Below are 20,907 nucleotides of genomic sequence, written 5' to 3' on the forward strand. Positions count from 1 at the left end.
ATTATTGCCATCCCTTTATCACAAGCATACAATATTTTCCCTTGAATACTTTGTCCTACACTGTGGCTACTGTTAGGGGGCCTGTAGACCACTCCCATTAATGACTTTTTTCCCCCACTATTCCTCATCTCCACCCAATCCAATTCTATATCCTGATCTCCTGAACTAAAGTCATCTCTAACTATTGCACCAATGCCCTCTTTGATTAACAGTGCTACCCCTTCACCTTTACCTAGCTTCTTATCCACGTCCCCCTCAATATTAAGGACCCAATCTTTATCTTCCTGCAGTCACGTCTCCGTAATTGCTATCAGATCATATTGATTTACTTCAATGTGGGCCATCAATTAAGTTACTTTGTTATGAATGCTACACATGTTCAGATAGAGAGCCTTCAGTTTTGTCTTTTTGTTACCTTTGTAACATCTAGTCTTGACTGTTGATATATTCTTAGGTTTTTTTTCTCTCTCTCTCTCCCTTCCTGCCATTCGCTGACCCTCATTTCTCATATTATTATTTTGCCCTCCTGTCTTGACTCTACATCTTGAATTGCTACCTCTACCCAAGCTTGATCCCTCACCCATTGTTTAGTTTAAAGCCCTCCCTACTTCCCTAGTTCCATTCTTATTTATCTAATCACAGGAAGAGTATCATGTGCAATGGCTTCTCTTTCTGCACTGTTAGACTCTGGTGTCCCCTAAGGATCTTTCCTTGTCTCCTCCTATTTCTCATCTACATGCTGCCCCTTGATGACCTCACCAAAGGCACAGCATTAGTTTTCACATGTACACTGAGGACACCCAGCTCTACCTCACCACCAACTCTCTAGATTCCTCTGCTACTGCTAAATTATCAGACTGCTTATCCAATATCCAGAATTGGATGAGCAGAAATTTCTTCCAATTAAATATTGGGAAGACTGAAGCCCTTGTTTTGGATCCCTGTTTCAAACTCTGTTCCCTAGCTACTGACTCCATCCCTCTCATTGGCAACAGTCTGAGATTAAACCAGTCTGTTCACAATCTTGGTGTCACATTTGATCCCAAGATGAATTTCTGACCTCATGTTCGTGCCATCACTATTTCCACCTCCGTAACATCACCTGTCTCAGCTCACCTGCTGCTGAAACCCTCAGTCATGCCTTCGTTACCTCTAGACTCAACCTTTGCAACACAGCCCCGCCTAATCTCCCACATTTTACCCTCCGTAAACTTACGGCCATTTAAGATTCTGCTGCCCGTGTCTTAGCTTGAACCAAGTCCTGTCCCCCAATCACCGCCGCTCCCCCCCCCCCCCACCGACTCTCGGTCACTGGCTCTCAGTCATACAGCATCTTCATTTTAAAATTCTCATCCTTCTTTTCAAATTTCTCCATGGCCTTGCCCCTCCTTATCACTGTAATCTCTTCCAGCCCCACAACCCCTGAGATAACTGTGCTCCTCTCATTCTGGCCTCTTATGCATCCCCAATTTTAATTACTCCGCTGATGGTGGATGTGCTTTCAGTTACCTAAACAACAAGCTCTGAACTATCCTCCCTATACCTTCCCACCTGGCTTTCCTCTAAGTCACTTCTTAAAACCTACCTGTTTGACCGAGCTTTTGGTCATCTGACTTTATATCTCCTTATTTGGCTTGGTGTTATCCTTTGTTTTATAATGCTCCTGTCTTGTAATGTTTCATTACTTTAGTGGAGCTTTATAAATAAAAGTTACTGTTGTTGTCATGTGAAATCACATGCCCAACCAGTAATGGAGAGCACCCAACTCATTATGAAAAACAAAAGATTTCATCAGCTACTTAGCCTAGAAATTTTACATGACACTTAAAGGATCAACAGATACAGGTTTAAATTTACTGATACTTAGACTTGCTTTGCCACTCAGGGAAGGCAGTTTCATATCCAATTAGAAGTAGAAGTGAGCTACGAGGGGATGCATAGTTTAATTGTTTTTTATTTCTCCCATAACACTTTTTTTTAAAAAAGCATCGAGAGTATCAACCATACAAAAGGCATAGGAGCAAATGAAGGACAAAGGAAGCCAGCAGAGAAATGGAAAGCATAGGCTCCACCACAATGGGCCAAAGGGCCTGTTTCTGTGCTGTATAGCTCTAGCACTCTATGACAAACTAAGTATTTACCAGGTGATCTACTTCTGGAACATCCAAACTTTTTGTCACAGTGACCACTATGCTGCTGACCAGGAATCCCAGTGGGTCACGTTAAAAAAGCAAACCTCATTGCCATTTTGCATCATTTTGGGTGTCGCAAAGGCACTGCTACACATCAGCTGTTCTAAGTATAAAAGCATTTCTATTTAATTAAATACACATAGAAGAACCCCCTAAGCTAAGTCAGAAACATAAATTTATTTTTAAAAATTAAGCACACATAAAGCTTTCATCCGAGCTAAATTAGATACATTAAAAATTAATGTTGGTTAATTAAACATGCATAAAAGCATTCTCCCTCCTCTGCCTCTGCCGCCCTTCCTGACTTCCCACCTCTTCTCTTTCTACCCCCCACACACCCGCGCCACCCCCCAAAGCCATATCAGAAACATGCTGCTTGAATTCATCAATGAGGTAGTGGTGCTGAGAGCTGACCTTTCCAAATCACTAGTGACACCCACATACAAATAGGTGCGCCAGCCAACATTAAAAAAAAATGGAAACTGAAATGGAGCAAACAATAATGCTGCAGAATTGAAAAAATATCATCCACAGCAGTGACGGCAAAATTCCCCTCAAATCTGGTGTCCTCGTCAAATGTAGACTGCCAGGATTATAACATCAGTAACTTGGAGACATAACTTTTTAATTCCCTTTAAATATTTCGATACATGTGCAGAACTACCAATTGAAAGAATGCTATCATTTTACCAAACAGCTGCAGTGACATCACATGATAAGTAAACAGAGTTAGAAAATGGAAGTGTGAAAATTCAAATATCAGTGCGGAATTATCCCACTGTCAGAACTGTCATCTTTCAGAAGAGACATTGGGCTGGAATTTACAGGCCACTTGCGAGCAGGAAAGGAGGCACCCATAAAGTAGGGTGTTGCGCCATACAGGCCACTTACAGGCCTTGTCCCGCCGCCGCTCAGATTGAACGTGCAGCAGAACAGGCCTGCGCCCAACGTGCAGCCCGGCAGGTTTGACCCTGCAAGCCAGTCAAAGGGGGAGGAGAGTCCTCCTTTCCAGGCCTCTGCTGCCAAGCGGAGGATTCCCCCTCCCCAACAACAATTTTCCCTCCCCAAGCCTACCCTGTCACCCTGTCCAACATGCACCCCATCACCAGCCCAACAAGATCCCAGGCTTACCTGAAGGTCTAGGCCCATCACTGCTTTGCAGAGCTGCCACCCACGGTTGGGCTGGTAGCTCTAAGAGGCAGATCTTCCTCATGAAGAGCAGTTGAAGTCTCGCCTCTTAACAAGTAAAGTTCCATCGGCCAAAAAATTGAAGTGGGGTGAGCCAGCCAAGCGGAGGCATGCTCGCCCCCAACATTTCTGCTGGGGTGAGGGAATCCCACCCTAAGCATATAATCCAGCTCATTAAACCAATGCCTGCCGTCTCGAATGGACACAAAATATCTCATGGAGCTCAGAAGACTAGGGTTTTCTCCAAGCGGTTCTCCTGGCCAGTAATTCTCCCTCAGCCAACACCACCAGAACAACTCTGCTATCCATTTGTTCATTCACCTGCAGTTTGTGGGACCTTACCATGCATAAATTGTCTGCAAGATTTGGCTACATAAACAACAGTGACTGCCCTTCAAAAGTAATCCCCTTTTTTTCTGGCCATTATCACACTTCTATTTGTGGGAGATTGCTGTGCACAAATCGGCTGCTACGTTTCCTACATTCCAACAGCTATTAGACTTCGAAAGTACTTCATTAACTATAAAGTGCTTTGGGACACACAGTGATCATGAAAGGTGCTATATAAATGCATATTTTTCTTTTAAGAAACACCTGAGTGCACTGGGCACAGCAAAGGCGGCTGGCCCCAACAACAACCCTGGCTGTGCTGAAGGTCTATGCTACACAACCCAGTAAACTTGTTCCAGTATATCTGCCTAGAAAATTGCCCAAGTATGTTCTATTCACAAAAAGTAGGACAAATCCAATCCAAAAAATAACTGCTAAATCAGCCTACCTCCAAACATCATCAAAATGAGAGGAGAAACAGTGCTATCAAGCAGCACTTGCTCACCAATAAGCTGTTCACCGATGCTCAGGGCCACCTGGCTGCTGACCACATTACGGCTTTGATCATGGATAATGGGACTGAATTCCAGAGATGTGGTGAGGCACAAGCAAGTGCCCTTGGCATCCAGCCAGCATAGCATCATGATGCCTTATTCAAACTGAAGTCAATGGGGATCATGGGGAAAAAGTTCTCCAGTGGCTGAAGTCATACCTAGTACAAAGGAAGATTGCTGTGATTGAGACCAATCATCTCAGCCCCAGGGCATTGCTACAGGCATTCTCCAGGGCAATGTCCAAAGCCCAACATGTTTCATCAATGGCCTTACCTTCAACACAAAGTCAGAATTAGGGCCGTTCTCTGATAATTGCATAAAATTCAGATCCATTGGGAATTCCTCAGCTAATGAAGCTGTCTACACCCATCTACAGTAAGACCTGGGCCATATCCAGGCTCGGGCTAATGTGTGGCACACTTGTTACTTACAAATTAAGTGCCTAGCAATGACCATATCCATCAAGAGAGAGTCAAATCACCTCATCTTGACATTCAATGACACTACCATTGCTGAATCACCCACCATCAACATTCTGGTGGTTATCACCAACCAAAAACTCAACTTGACCAGCTACGTAAATGCCGAAGCTACTAAACAAGCAAGATGCTGGATGGCTCCCTTCCTAAATCCCCAAAGCTTTCAGACAATCCACAAGGCTAAAAACAGGAGTGTAATGAATGGAACACTCCCCACTTCCCTGAATGCGTGCAGCTGCAACGTTCAAGAAGCTCAACATCATCAGGGCAAAGCAGACCATGAGCAGTACCTCATCCACAACCTTTAGCATTCACTCAATTCACCACTGGAGCAGTGTCTGCAGTGGGTACCATCTACAAGAGGTACTGCAGCAACTCGGCAAGGTTCTTTTAACTGCACTTTCCAAACCCTCAGTCTAGAAGGACAAGAGCAGCAGGTGTATGAAACATCATTTCCTGGAAATTGCCCTTCATATCACCCTGACACACATAATGGTGTTCCTTTATCGCCACTGGGTCATAGTCTTGGAACTTCCTCCCTAATAGCACTGTGGGAGTATCTTCATCACATGGCTGTAGCTGTTCAAGACAGCAGCTCATTAAACATCATCTTCAAGGGACAACAAATGTCAGTGACTCCTACATCCTAAGTATGATCGTTTTCAAAAGAAAATCGCACAGTGGTTCATTCAATAGCTTGAGCATTTACCTATAGTTCATTGCACATTCCACTCTTTTCCCACAGCAGACTGAATTCCAGAGTCACTCTGCTCAAGGAGCACATCACAATAACAAGGTGGGCAAGATTTAGCACAAGCTAGACCATGGGGCTGTTTATCCCACTTTTAGCAATCATGTATCTTCTAGTTCTATTAAAACCTCACAAAAATATTGAAAACAATACTACTTACATTTTGTTTCTTTCCTTTAAACAAGGGTGGTACAGTACTTTTACAGCATTGTTTCCTTCACAGAATTTGTTAGACGACTCAGGCTTCACTGTGTCCTTGCCAATTGCAGCAAAATCGCTTTTTGAATCATTGTGTGATCTCACCAGTAGGGTGTCAGAATTCAAAAGCCAGAGCTATAGAAAGGGAATAACAGAAATAACAAAAAACAGATATATAATGCATGTGAACATAAACAAGGCACTCAAAAATAAAGGACGCTATTTTTAAAAAGACTCAGCTATTCAAAAAGCCACTTGCAGTTCACTTCTAATCAATGTCTTGTTAGGATTCCTGTAAAGGCTGACAACTTTTTAAAAACAAAGGAAACCCCATGACACCAATGGAAAGAATAACACTGGACAAGAGTTCACTTCTTAAAACTTTTACTGTAACAAACCAACTAAAATCAATGCGATTGTAACATTAATTAATGGGAAAGGATATTTCAACTTAGGTAAACTTTGCATCAAATAGTTAAAACAACAAAGATATGCCTCACGTAGTTACAAGCACCCACACTACTTCGCATACAAATGTCTCATCACATGCAATCTCATAGTCTTTCCAACTTGGTCTTCATTTTGTTCGGTCTCTCATTTCCCATCAATTTGTTTTGCCTATTGAACGAAAGTCATGGCAGCAGCCAGCAGCCATATTCCACTCGGAAGTTACTGGAAACGATTACCATCAACAAGGCGCACATCTATAAACCCTTTCTCACTCAGATCGTGACAATGCTGGTGGCACAGAATCCCCAGAGATTCCGTTCTCCAAACCCTTTAGATGGTCTGATAGGCTCTGGTACTAGTTCAACAGCAGTAATGGGTATTGTTGGATGCACAATCCCTCACTCTTCCTGTCTTCAGTCCTGTCCTTTTGAACTGTATAGCGCACACAGTAACGGAGGGCAGAATCATCCCAGATTTTCACAAAGTGCGGTAGCGGGCAGGAAAAAAGTTGTTTTACTGCCGGCTGCAATGGTGGGCTTTCGCACCACATCGTCCCATTCCCATCACAGGAAACACACAGTCTTGCTGGCGGGCAGCCTCCGATTTGCCCGCCACGCCGTTAACTCGCCATTTCCTAATGCAGGGCACCATTTTTAAACTGCAGCCACACGCGCTCTTCTCAATGCTTGCGGCCCAGGACTCCTCCGGTGAAGACACGGCCCCAAGAACCAAGAAGAGTGCAACCCCCCGAATCAGTGGCGCTTCTCTGGGATGCCTTCTGGACGCCGTGGAGGCCCACCGTGATGTCCTCTAGCCCCCTCTCTAGCCGCAGGAGACCCATCAGTCTCACCATTCCGGCTTGGCAGGCGGTGGCAGAGTGGTCAGTGCCAATGCTGCACACAAGAGGTCAGCCACCCAGTGCAGAAAACGGATGAATGATCTCATCTGTGCCACCAGGTTAAGGCAACTATCTTATCACTCCAAACTCACAGGCTCACAAGGCCATCATACATTTAGTGGCATCTCACTCACAGCAAGCTTAAGGGACATCATCATTCACTCTTTCACACAAATCCTCACATCTCCATCTGGCCTCATCTGCTCTGGAGACCGCCTCCTCAGCCCTCACCATCTTAAGACCACTTGCGCAGATTAACATGTGCCCCCACACACAGCCTATGATACCCCGCTTCCCAAGTACAGCCCTCACCCTGCAGCATCTTCCCTTGCCTGAGGCCACTTCTCCCCCTTCCCCAAGCAAGCCCTGCCTTATGATTGGTCTGGTAGATGAGTTCACCTGTTCGTGAGCCCCCCTAAAAGTGTTGTGGTGCTGCCTGGTGAAGCCTGGCACTGATGATTGTGAGTGCTACCCGAAGCAAGGTAGGCTAACAAACCTCCAAGTCCCAAGCGAAGTGTAGCTCACCAAGTGCACATCACTAATGTACAATTATGAAACATGTCAGCGTGCCCAGATGATCCAGCGTGGGGAGATGATTCCAGCAAAAAGGACTTATAATTAGATGCTAAACTATTGAAATTGGTTCTCAAAGTGCAGCAGTGGGAAATGCAGCCCACCATTGATGGGTGGAGCAGGCGATCACAAACTGGTTTCATGACAGCATGAAATCAATTTTTGGCCTTCTCGGCATTTTGTCCCCCACTCCCGCCTGACACCAACAGGACCAGAAAATTCCAGCCAGAGTCTTTGCTTGGTTCTCAGAGACCTGTTTCAACACTAGGATCTGTTCAAAGACTGGCAAACAGAAAACTATTCCTTTCAGAAAGAGCCAAGTAAGTTTTCTCCTTGAACAGGTTCCCAATCTTCTGAACGGCCAAGCAGAAAAAAAAGGCTGAAACCCAATTCCACTACAATTAGCTTTCCAATAGTCCTTTGCTTCTCAGCTGTTCACCACCATGGCAATGTCTGGTAATGTGGTTGTTTCTTCGAACCTAACAATGTCCTAATCAGGAAACCAATTAAAACTCTTTCAAAATAGTTCCCAGGCCACTTTGTTCTTACAGGGACATTGCAGAAAATCAAACACAGGCTTTTCCCAGCACATGGGTCATCACAATCACACCAGTGATAAATACATTGACAAACAGCGTTAAAGCATGAAGCCAGTTTCCAGGTCATCACCCACTGACAGTATATGTTATTCAATCTCTTTGCTGATACATCTGGACTATGGGTGACGCAATGCCTCTGGCAATTCACCTATACTATGGGGTTATTCGAATGGGGGAAATTGTCGCATTGCGGTTATATTGCTGGAATAATGATCAGGACACATGAGTTCAGTTCACAGAATCACAGAATCTCAACGGCACAGAAGGAGGCCATTCAGCCCACTAGCTCTCCAATGAGCATTATGACCTAGTGCCATTGCCCTGCCTTTTCCCTGTACCCCTGCACATTGTTTCTATTCAAATAATCATCTAATGCCCTCTTGAATGCCTCGATTGAACCTGCCTCCACCACACTTCCAGGCAGTGCATTCCAGACCCGAACCACTCATTGTGTGAATACGTTTTTTCACACGTCACATTTGCTTCTTTTGTAAATCAAGTTAAATCTGGGCCCTCCCGTGCTGATCCTTTTACGAGTGGGAACAGCTTCTCCCTATCTAATCTGTCCAACCCTCTCATGATTTTGAAAACTTCTATCAACTCTCCTCTCTAAGGAAAACAGTCCCAACCTTCTCCAATCTATCCTCATAGCTGAAGTTTTTCATCCCTGGGACCATTCTTGTAAACCTCTTCTGCACTCTCTCCAACGTGTCCACAACCTTCCTATAATATGGTGCCCAGAACTGTACACAATATTCCAGCTGAGGTCTAACGAGGGTCTTATATAAATTCAGCATGACCTCCCAGCTCTTGTACTCTATGCCCCTACTAATAAAGCCCAGGATACCATATGCTTTATGAACTGCTCTCTCCACCCGTCCTGCCACCTTCAATGATCTATGCACATATACACCCAAGTCTTTCTGCTCCTGCAACACCTTCAAAATTCCACCCCTTATTTTATATTGTCTGTCCGTGTTCTTCCTACCAAAATGCATCACCTCACACTTCTTTGCATTGAACTTCATCTGCTACCTATCTGCCTACTCCACCAACTTATCTATGTCCTCTTGAAGTTCTACATTGTCCTCCTCACAGTTTACAACGCCCCCAAGCTTTGTATCATCCGCAAACTTTGAAATTGTCCCCTGTACATCAAGATCTAGATCATTAATATATATCAGGAAAAGCAAGGGTCCCAATACCGACCCCTGGGGAACTCCACCTTCCTCCATTGTGAAAAACATCCTTTGACCATTACTCTCTGCTTCCTACTTTTAAGCTAATTTTATGTCCACATTGCTACTGTCCCTTTTATTCCATGAGCAATAACTTTTCTCACAAGTCGGTTGCGTGGCACTGTATCAAATGCCTTTTGAAAGTCCATATACAGCACATCAACAACATTACCCTCATCGACCTTTTCTGTTACCTCTTCAAAAAAACACCAGCAAACTAGGTAAACACGATTTCCCCTTTAGAAATCCATGCTGGCTCATCCTTATCACCCCATGTTTTTCCATTATTCTGTCCTGAATAATTGTTTCTAAAATCTTGCCCACCACTGAGGTTAAACTGACTGGTCTGTAATTGCTGGGCTTATCCTTACAACCTTTTTTGAACAAGGGCGCAATGTTTGCAATTCTCCAGTCCTGTGGCACCACCCCTGGAATCTGGGGAATTTAAATTGTTAAATAAATAAGTCTGGAATAAAAAGCTAACATGAGTGATAATAACAATGTCACATCCTCTGTGTGACTATAAAAACATCCTCTGTGTGTTGTAAAAACACATCTAGTTCACTAATGTTATTTAAGGAAGGAAATCTGCTGTCCTTAGCCAGTACGGCTTAAATAGGATGCAACAGTGATCATAATACCTTAATTATACCTTATTAAGTTTGATAGGGGAGTATTAGGTTAAAAGAAGAAGTTTACAATTTTGCAAATAACAGTAGCAAGCCTGAGGGTTGGGAATGTTATAACTATCAGCAAAGAGCATCCAAAATGTTGATAAAAAGAAAAAAAATACAGGGCTGAATCTTCTGGCTGGCGTGCAGGTAGTGGAGCCCGCACACCAGCGCTTAAAATGTCGCACGAGTGTCCCGACGTCAGCGCGCGGCATTGCGATATTTCGGTCAACGGGCGCACTATGCAGTGGGATGCACACCCGCCATTAATTAAAGGCCTCGTTAAGGCCATTAACTCTCCAATCAACCAGGTTTTTGAGGGGCCCGTGCGAACTTCGGCTCGGCGCACGGGCCCAATGGGCAGGCGGGTAACTGATTTTTTTACAAACCTCATCCAGTGGCGGGATGAGGTTTGATATCGGAATTAAAAAAGTTTAATAAAGGTTTTGTGTACTTCATTAACATGCCCCATCTCCTGTGATATTTTCACATGAGGGGGACATGTTAATGAATTTTTTATTGTTCTATTTTTAATATTTGACAGCCTTTCAGCGAGCTCCCTGAGGCAGCACTTTGCCTCAAGGAGATGTGCGCTCTTTTGTGCACATGCACGAAGCAGCGCACTCTCGCATTTGGGGAATCCCTCCCCCCGCCTGCATGGGAAGCGTATAGCACTTCCCGTCGGGCAGCAGGCTGGGTGGGCCTTAATTAGCCCACCCACTTAAAATGGCGGCGGGGCCCGTTTCGGTGGCGGCAATCAGCTGCCCGCCCGCCCAACAAGGGCAAAATTCTGCCCACAATATGAGAGTAAACTAGCCAGGAACGCATATTGTAAGAGCTTTCTCAAGGAACGTAAAGAGGAAGCGAGTCGCTGAAGTAAATGTTGGTCCCTTAGAGACAGAGACAGGGGTCAGCACTGCGCCCCCCCCCCCCCCACCCGCCCCCCTGCCGGGCGGGTTCCCAATTAAGGCCTGCCCAGCATGACGTCTACCCAGAAGCGCTGTGCACTCCCTGTGCAGGCGGGGGGGCGGGGGTTTCCCTGAGCCAGGAGTGCGCTCTTTCATACATGCATGTGGAAGAGCGTACAGATCTCCCTGAGGCAAAATGCTGCATCAGCGATATCGGCTCAAGTGTGAAAACTTTATTTAAGGCAGAAAAAAATATTCCTGACGTGTCCCCTCATGTGACACTGTCACATGTGCTGGGACATCTCCGTTATTTTTATTAAAAAATTTTCCGAACATTTTAAATTCCCTCATGAAACCTCATCCCGCCTGTGAATGAGGTTTCATGCTTTTTCAGAAGGGCGCTTGGGCTCTTTGCCTACCCGCCAATCGTAAGTTTGGATGGGCAGGCCCATTAATTAGGTAAATTACTTTTTTTTAAAGGCCTTAAGTGGCTGAGTCGGCTGCGTGTCCGCCAAACTGAGAATCTAAATGATGCAGGGTGATATCGGGACGCACGCCCGATGTCACTCTGCATCATTTTATGTGTTGGCGAGAGGGCCCCGCCCCCACTCGCCAACCAGAAATTGCTGCCCAGGGTAAATTATCATAGGGAGTGAGGAAATGACAGGGACTTAGCACAAAATATTTGTTCAGTCTATTTCCTATATTCTAGAACAGTCTCAGTGAATTGGAAGTTACCAAATGTAATTCTACTATTCAAGAAAGAAGGGAGAGAAAAAATAGGTACTACAGGCCAATTAGCCTGACATTAATCGCCAGGAAAATGTTGGAATGTATTATTATGGAAATTTTAACAAAGCACTTAGAAAATCATTGTATGATCATACAAGGTCAATATGAACCAGAAATCATGTTTGACAAATTTATTGGAGATTTTGTGGATGTAACTAGTAGAATGGATGAAGCGAAACCAGTAGAGGTACAGTTGAAATCTCAAAAGACATCTAAAAGGTGCGACACAAAAGGTACATATTTGATAGGTGCCACGCATTAAGGCCCAGAATTGATAGTAATATATCAGCATGGATTAAAGAATTGGTTAACAGGCAAGAAGCAGAATTGGTAGGTTTTAAATTAGTGGAGTGCTGGAAGGATCACTACTGGGAACTCAGCTATTTACAATCTATGTTGCTTTCTTAGCTAAAGAGACCAAGAGCAACAAATCCAAGTTTACTGATGATACAAAGCTAGGTGGGAATGTAAGCTGCGAGGAGGACACAAAGGACAGGGAGCACAGACCTGCATGAGAAGGGTGGCAGCGACGAGAGATGAAAACCAGCGGCAGAGAGCCCCTTGAGCACGTTTCTCAAGGCGAAGTGTGACATCACAGGAAAACAGGTAGGTGATTGGTGGGTATCTCTTCTGTGTCTCTTTTGATTGGCCACATGGTCAAGACATTATTTACAGCTGAAGAGTACAATTAAGAAATTCATTTTTAAAATATTTAACATCCAAATTAATTTATTAATTAGAATAGAGATGGCTGGGCAGGTGATGTGTTGCAGCTGTAATATGTGGGTGCTGGTGGACTCCGGTGTGATCCACAGTGACCACATCTGTAGCAAGTGTTGGCTCCTCAAGGAACGTCAGCTCGGAGTTGACGAACTAGAATCCGAGCTGCAGACACTGTGACACATCAGGGAGGGGGACAGTTACCTGGACACTGTATTTCAAGAGGCAATCACAGCCCTTAGATTAATTACATCAAATTTGCTCCATGGTCAGGGACAGGAGGGTGTGGCTGTGAGTGAGGCAGGTATGGGGATCCAGAATTTAGCTTTGGAGGAGACTCAGCAGTGCCCTTATCCAATAGGTATGAGGTTATTGCTCCAGGTGTGGATGAGGACACAGACTGCGGGGAGGATGAGTGAAAGGACCACAGCAGCGTGGTACAGAGTGCCATTCAAATGGGGGGAGAAAATATAGTTGTAATAGGGGATAGAATAGTTAGGAGAATAGATACTGTTCTCTGCAGCAAAGACAGAGAATCCCGAAGGCTGTGTTGCCTACGTGCCAAGGTTAAGGACATCTCTTCTGGACTGGAAAGGAACTTGGAATGGGAGGAGAAGGATCCAGTTGTCAGGGTCCACATAGGTACCAATGACAAAGGTAGGACTAGGAAAGAGGTTCTGCTGAGGGACTACGAGCAGCTCAGGGCTAAATTAAAAAGCAGAACCACAAAGGTAACAATCTCCAGATTACTACCTGAGCCACATGCAAATTGGCGTAGGATAAACAAGATTAAAGAGGTAAATGCATGGCTCAAAGACTGGTGTGGGAGAAATGGGTTCCAATTCGTGGGACACTGGCACCAATACTAGGGAAGGAGAGAGCTGTTCCGTTGGGACGGATTTCATTTGAAGCATGCTAGAACCAGTGTCTTGGCGAATCATATAACTAGGGTTGTAGATAGGGCTTTAAACTAATTAGTGGGGTGGAGGGTTCAATTGAAGGGAAGTTTAAAAAATCAAAAATAAAGAGAGCAGAGGTGCAGGGTAGTGAAGAGGCGAACGATCATCAAAGTGTGACAGGAAGGGGTAGAAAATATAAGCAGAGGAGTGCAGCAGAAATTAGAACCAGAATGAGTAATAATGGTAAAAAGTCAAAGCTTAAGGCTCTTTATCTGAATGCGCGCAGCATTTATAACAAGATAAATGAGTTGCCGGTACAAATAGAAATAAATGGAAATGAGTTAATAGCTATTACAGAGATGTGCAGGGTGACCAAAACTGGGGACTCGAAGTTCCGGAAAAATTGGCAAAAAAGGAAAAGGAGGTGGGGTAGCTTTGCTAATAAAGGAAGGTGTCAGTGTAGTGGTGAGTAGTGATATAAATGCAATAGATCGTGACGTGGAATCAGTTTGGGTGGAAATAAGGAATGGCAAGGGGAAGAAGTCACAGGTGGGAGTCGTCTATAGGACCCCGAGGAGTTGCCTCACTGTAGGGCAGAGTATAAATTGGGAAATAATGAAGGCATGTAAGAAGGGCACTACAATTGTCATGGGTGATTTTAATCTGCATATTGACTGGACAAATCATATTGGCAGGAGTAACATGGAAAATGAATTTGTTGAATGCATCAGGGATTGTTTATTAGAGCAATACGTTGCAGAACCTACCCCAGAACAGGCTATTTTAGATCTAGTAATGTGCAATGAGGTAGGAATAATAAGAGATCTTGTAGTTAAGGATCCTCCAAGGGGTAGCAATCACAACATGGTAGAATTGGGAAGGTCAGTGGATGAGCAGTGGCAGACATTTAAGCAGATATTTCATAAAGCTCAGCAAAAATTTATCCTAGTCAAAAAGAAGGACTCGATGAGAAGGATGAACCACCCTTGGTTAACAAAGCTGGTCAAGGAGGATATCTAATCAAAAACTAAGGCATAAAAAGCAGTGAAAACTAGTGGTATGCCACAGGATTGGAAATTTCTTTTAGGATCCAGCAGCAGGCGACTAAAAAGCTACTAAAAAGGGAGAAAATGAATTATGAAAGTAAATTGGCAAGAAATATAAAAACAAGCAGAAAGACCTTCTGGGGGTATATAAAAAAAAGAGTAGCTAAAGTGAGTGTGGGACCACAGGAGGATGGAACTGGAGAATTTATAACGGGGAACAGGGAATGGCAGAAAATTTAAACCAATATTTTGCATCAGTCTTCATGGTGGAGGACACTATAAACATTGCAAAGATATCAGATAAGCAAGGAGCTATTGGGAGGAAAGATCTTGTAAGAGTCTATATAACAAGGGACAAAGTATTTGAGAAACTAATGGGACTAAAGGCAGACAAGTCGCCAGGATCTGATGGCCTGCATCCAAGGGTTTTAAAGGAAATGGCTGCAGGGATAGTGGAGGCATTGGTTGAAATATTCCAGAACTCACTGGATTCCAGGAGGGTCCCAGCAGATTGGAAAACTGCTAATGTGATGCCCCTGTTCAAAAAGGGAGGGAGACAAAAAGCAGGAAACTATAGGCCAGTCAGCCTAACGTCCGTCATTGGGAAAATGCGAGAGTCCATTATTAAGGAAGAAATAGCAGGACATTTAGGAAAGCTTAACGCAATCAAACAGAGTCAACATGATTTTGTGAAAGGGAAATCATGTTTAACAAATTTTCTAGGTTCTTTGAGGATATAACAACCAGAGTTGATAAAGGGGAACTGGTCGATGTAGTGTATCTGGATTTCCAGAAGGCATTTGATAAGCTGCCACATAAAAGGTTATTGCACAAGATGAGAGCTCACGGTGTTGGGGATAATGTATTGGCATGGATTGAGGATTGGTTAACACAAAGAAGACAGTCGGGATTAATGGGTCTTTTTCAGGTTAGAAAGACATAACTAGTGGTGTGCCACAAGGATCAGTCCTAGGGCCTGAATTATTTACTATCTATATTAATAACTTGGAGGAGGGGACAGAGTGTGATGTAAATTTGCTGATGATACAAAAATAGGTGGGAGGGCATGTTGTGATGAGGACATAAGGAATCTGCAAGGGGATATAGATAGGTTGAGTGAGTGGGCAAAAACTTGACAGATGGAGTTTAATGTAGGAAAGTGTGAGGTAATGCACATTGGTAGGAAAAATAAAAAGGCAGACTGTTATTTAGATGGACACAAACTTTATAAAGTGCAGCACAGAGAGATCTGGGTGTTCTTGTGAATGAAACACAAAAAGTTAGCATGCAGGTGCAGCTAGAAATTAAGAAGGCAAATGGAATTTTGACCTATATTGCTAGGGGGTTGGAGTTTAAAAATAGGGAAGTCTTGGTACAAACTATACAGGGTGTTAGTTAGGCAGCACCTGGAGTACCATATACAGTTTTGGTCCCCGTATTTAAGAAAGGATACACTAACATTGGAGACAGTTCAAAAGAGATTCACTAGGCTGATTCCTGGGATGAAGGGGGTTAACTTATCAAGAATGGCTAAACAGGTTAGGCCTTTATTCCTTAGAGTTTAGGAGAAAGAGGGGTGACAATGAAACATGCAAGGGGGCTTGTTCAGAAATTGTTTCTACTAGTGGGAGAATCTCGAACTATGGGACATAGTTACAGAATAAGGGAGCACTTATTTAAACCTGAGATGCGAAGGAATTTCTTCTCTCAGAGGGTAGTGGATGTCTGGAATTCTCTACCTTACAGTTGTGGAGGCTAGATCACAAAGTATTTAAATAGGAAGTAGATAGATTTTTGAAATATCGAGGAGTTGAGGGCTATGAGGAGTTGGCACGAAAGAGAAGTTGAGCCCTGGGGCAGATCAGCCATAATCTTAATGAATGGCAGGGCAGGTTTGAGGGCCGAATGGCCTACTCCTGCTCCTATTTCTTATGTTCTCAAATTCTTATGTTCTAAATCAGCTGCAAAGAAATATAGACAGGTTAAGTGAGTGGGCAGTAAGTTGGCAGATGGAGTACAATGTGGGGAAATGTGAGGTTATTCAATTTGTTAGAAGAATATAAAAGCAGACTGCTGTTCAGAGAGATTTGGATGTATTCCTACAAGGTACACAGAAGGTTAGCATGCAGGTACAAGAAGCAATTAGGAAGGCAAATGGCATTTTGGCCTATATAGCAAGGGGATTGGAATACAAGAATAAGGAAGTTCTCCACAGCTGGAGAACTGTGCGCAGTTTCAGTCTCGATATTTAAGGATGCACTTGCCTAGGAGGCAGTACAGCGAAGATTCATCAAATCGATACCTCAAATGAGAGAGTTGTGCTATGATGAAAAGCTGAATAAATTGAGCTTCTGCTCTCTGGAATCTAGAAGACTGAGAAGTAATCTCATTAAAACATACAAGATTCTGAAGGGGCTTGACAAGGGAGGCACTGAGAGACTGTTTCCCCCGGCTGGGGAATCGAGAACACCATAGCACAGTCTCAGGATAAAGGGATGATCATTTAGGACGAAGATGAGGAGAAATTTCTTCACTCAAAGGGTTGTGAGTCTTTGGAATTGGTTGCTCCATCATTGAGTATATTTAAGGCTGCGATATTCAGCTTTTTGGTCTCTCAGAGGATATGGGAATTGGACAGGAATGTGAAATTGAGGCAACGATCAACCATGATCATGTTGAATGGCAGAGTGGGCTTGAACAGCTTAAATGTCTACCCCTGGTCCTATTTCTTATGTTCTTACAAATGATGCCACTTGTCGTAAATGAGTTTGAAAAAACATAACAAAAACAGAATTACCTGGAAAAACTCAGCAGGTCTGGCAGCATCGGCGGAGAAGAAAAGAGTTGACGTTTCGAGTCCTCATGACCCTTCGACAGAACTTGAGTTCGAGTCCAGGAAAGAGCTGAAATATAAGCTGGTTTAAGGTGTGTGTGTGGGGGGCGGAGAGATAGAGAGACAGAGAGGTGGAGGGGGTTGGTGTGGTTGTAGCGACAAACAAGCAGTGATAGAAGCAGATCATCAAAAGATGTCAACAACAATAGTACAATAGAACACATAGGTGTTAAAGTTAAAGTTGGTGATATTATCTAAACGAATGTGCTAATTAAGAATGGATGGTAGGGCACTCAAGGTATAGCTCTAGTGGGTTTTTTTTTATATAATGGAAATAGGTGGGAAAAGGAAAATCTTTATAATTTATTGGGAAAAAAAAAAAAGGGGGAAACAGAAAGGGGGTGGGGATGGGGGAGGGGACTCACGACCTAAAGTTGTTGAATTCAATATTCAGTCCGGAAGGCTGTAAAGTCCCTAGTCGGAAGATGAGGTGTTGTTCCTCCAGTTTGCGTTGGGCTTCACTGGAACAATGCAGCAAGCCAAGGACAGACATGTGGGCAAGAGAGCAGGGTGGAGTGTTAAAATGGCAAGCGACAGGGAGGTTTGGGTCATTCTTGCGGACAGACCGCAGGTGTTCTGCAAAGCGGTCGCCCAGTTTACGTTTGGTCTCTCCAATGTAGTCTCCTCTACATTGGAGAGACCAAACGTAAACTGGGCGACCGCTTTGCAGAACACCTGCGGTCTGTCCGCAAGAATGACCCAAACCTCCCTGTCGCTTGCCATTTTAACACTCCACCCTGCTCTCTTGCCCACATGTCTGTCCTTGGCTTGCTGCATTGTTCCAGTGAAGCCCAACGCAAACTGGAGGAACAACACCTCATCTTCCGACTAGGGACTTTACAGCCTTCCGGACTGAATATTGAATTCAACAACTTTAGGTCGTGAGTCCCCTCCCCCATCCCCACCCCCTTTCTGTTTCCCCCTTCTTTTTTTTTTCCCAATAAATTATAAAGATTTTCCTTTTCCCACCTATTTCCATTATATAAAAAAAAAACCCACTAGAGCTATACCTTGAGTGCCCTACCATCCATTCTTAATTAGCACATTCGTTTAGATAATATCACCAACTTTAACTTTAACACCTATGTGTTCTATTGTACTATTGTTGTTGACATCTTTTGATGATCTGCTTCTATCACTGCTTGTTTGTCGCTACAACCACACCAACCCCCTCCACCTCTCTGTCTCTCTATCTCTCCGCCCCCCACACACACACCTTAAACCAGCTTATATTTCAGCTCTTTCCTGGACTCGAACTCAAGTTCTGTCGAAGGGTCATGAGGACTCGAAACGTCAACTCTTTTCTTCTCCGCCGATGCTGCCAGACCTGCTGAGTTTTTCCAGGTAATTCTGTTTTTGTTTTGGATTTCCAGCATCCGCAGTTTTTTTGTTTTTATCTCTGTGTTGAAAAAACATAACCTAATGCCTAACGCATCTACACCGGAATACACAAGAGCAGCCCAGAGTGACTCACATAAAAATCTCTTCATCCAATTTAGGCCTTCTTTACTTCTTGGGAACAATGGCCTGGATTCTCACTGAGTCGGGTTGACTCGGAAGCCCTTTAAAAATAGCCAGTGATCTCGATTCCGGAATTCCAGACCCCATTCCTGGGCTGCCTGATTTTCAGGAGTGCCTTTAAAGGGTGAGGGCTGGTTCCAGTAAAAAGCCCACACTGGGTGAGGGCTTTTTACTGGAACCAGCCCTCACCCAGCACTCCCGACCTAGCCAGCTCCACTGCGGAGAAAGGCGCGTCATACTCTTCCACAATTTTCATAGAGTCGGGCCAGGTTTTCAATGAGTCATGGTTCATGACCTCTCAGAGGAGTCGTGAATCATAGTCTGCATGAAGGACCTTTAAATAAGTAAGTTCAAAAGTCTTCCTCATGCCCCCTAAGCTCAGCTCTGCCCTTCCACCCTCCCCCTTTGGCACTACATGCCCCCTATACCAAGCTCGCCCTTACAGCCACTCCTTATGGCCGCTTATAACAAACCATGGCATTTCTATGCCCCATGACCCACTGTGCACATTCTAAAGCCAATGAACGCTCTGCTATATAGTTTTGTGTGTTAAAAAACTTTGAGAAAAAGTAATCCATTCACAACTTTCTCATATGTTTGAAAAGAAGTTTTCACTGCAAGCTAATAAAAGTATCATTCAAGCATCCAAGCCCTTTAAAGTATCAAAAAGCACAAACTCTTGAAGCCATTTAACTTGTGTAAACAAAGATTGTGAAATTGACAGCAGGGCCAGAGCGCCTGAGCTGTCAAGCAAACAGTGTTTCCACTGAGGAGCAGCTGTTCCAAAAAGAGTAATGGTTGTCTGGGCTCTCAACCAAGCATACATAATAAAGCTTACTTGAGGGCCTAGACAACCATTAAGTTTGTTGAAACAGGTGCTCGCCAGAGGAAACATTGTTTGACTGACAGCTCAGGCTCTCTATTTCTGTTGTCAATTTCACAATGTTTGTTTAAACAAGTGAAGTGGTTTCAAGAGTTTGTGGTTCCTGGTTTTGATATTTTAAAAGGACCCGAATGATTGATGCCTCTATTAGCTTGCAGTGAAGACTTTTCTTTCACACACACCAGAAAGTTATGAATGGATTACTTTTTTTCAAAGCTTTTTTTAAACACATCCAACTGTACACGATGGGTTTCATTGATTCTAGAAAGTGTTCAGTAGGTCAATGGGCATAGTTTTATAGATTAGCATAAGGGGCAATGAGGGGCCTTTATGGGGAGAGGTTGGCATAGTTGGCACAAGGGGCCATAGCGGGTGGGTAGCGGACATGAGGTGCTACGCACAGGGCATGGGGAGTGTTTGGAGGGCGAGGGGCGTTTTTATTTTAATTGGGACAAGCTTTTAAACAGTCCGGCTCTGGACCCACCAGCCCATGGCTGTCTCTGCACTTATTCTCGGGTCGACTGCCTGAGCCCGCCTTCCCAACAGTGAAGATCCCAACTTTGCAGGCGTTTTCTCCCGAGGTGGGCAGGTCAAGCCAGGGATTTTCCAAACTCCTCCTACCTGCCTTGAGGATGAAAATCCAGGCCATTGTCACTGATACTAGTGCCAGTGTTATTATATTTTAGTCAGTGCTGGCTGCCACCAAGAGAAGAGATCAAACATCCATCCATCAATTTTCACACCACTTCTTCCTGGTGAGGGTGGTGTTGAGGCGGCAATAAGCTGAACAGGGCCGGCCAGACTTCCCTTTCCTCAGCCACAGATTCCAACTCCTCCTGGAGGATTCCCAAGCGTTCCCAGCCCAGCAGAGAGATCCAGCATGTCCTGGATCGGTCTCGAGGTCTCCACCCAGTGGACCATGCCCGGTACAGTTCCAGCAGGAGCCTACCGGGAGGAATCCTTATCAGATGCCCGAACCACCTCAACTGGCCCCTCTCGATCCGAGGGAGCTGCAACTCTATTCCGAGGCTCTCCCGGATTGCTAAACTCCTCACCCTGTCCCAGAGAGTACACCCAGCAACCCTGCGGAGAAACCTTATTTCCGCCGCTTGTACCCGCAATCA

The 20,907-nt window shown here is 44.3% G+C and overlaps 1 protein-coding gene across 7 annotated transcripts in view; it reads right to left on the reverse strand.

The window, feature by feature from the left end:
• Positions 1-20,907, reverse strand: part of ube3d (ubiquitin protein ligase E3D) — a 217,819-nt gene that overhangs the window by 141,532 nt on the left and 55,380 nt on the right. For all 7 annotated transcript variants that reach the window (XM_041188678.1, XM_041188679.1, XM_041188680.1 and 4 more), the window contains one exon: positions 5,655-5,827. In XM_041188678.1, coding sequence (XP_041044612.1) covers positions 5,655-5,827 — 173 coding nt within the window. The remainder of the gene's footprint in view (positions 1-5,654; positions 5,828-20,907) is intronic.

This window comes from Carcharodon carcharias, chromosome 5 (genome assembly GCF_017639515.1).
Source record: "Carcharodon carcharias isolate sCarCar2 chromosome 5, sCarCar2.pri, whole genome shotgun sequence".
NCBI lineage: Eukaryota > Metazoa > Chordata > Chondrichthyes > Lamniformes > Lamnidae > Carcharodon > Carcharodon carcharias.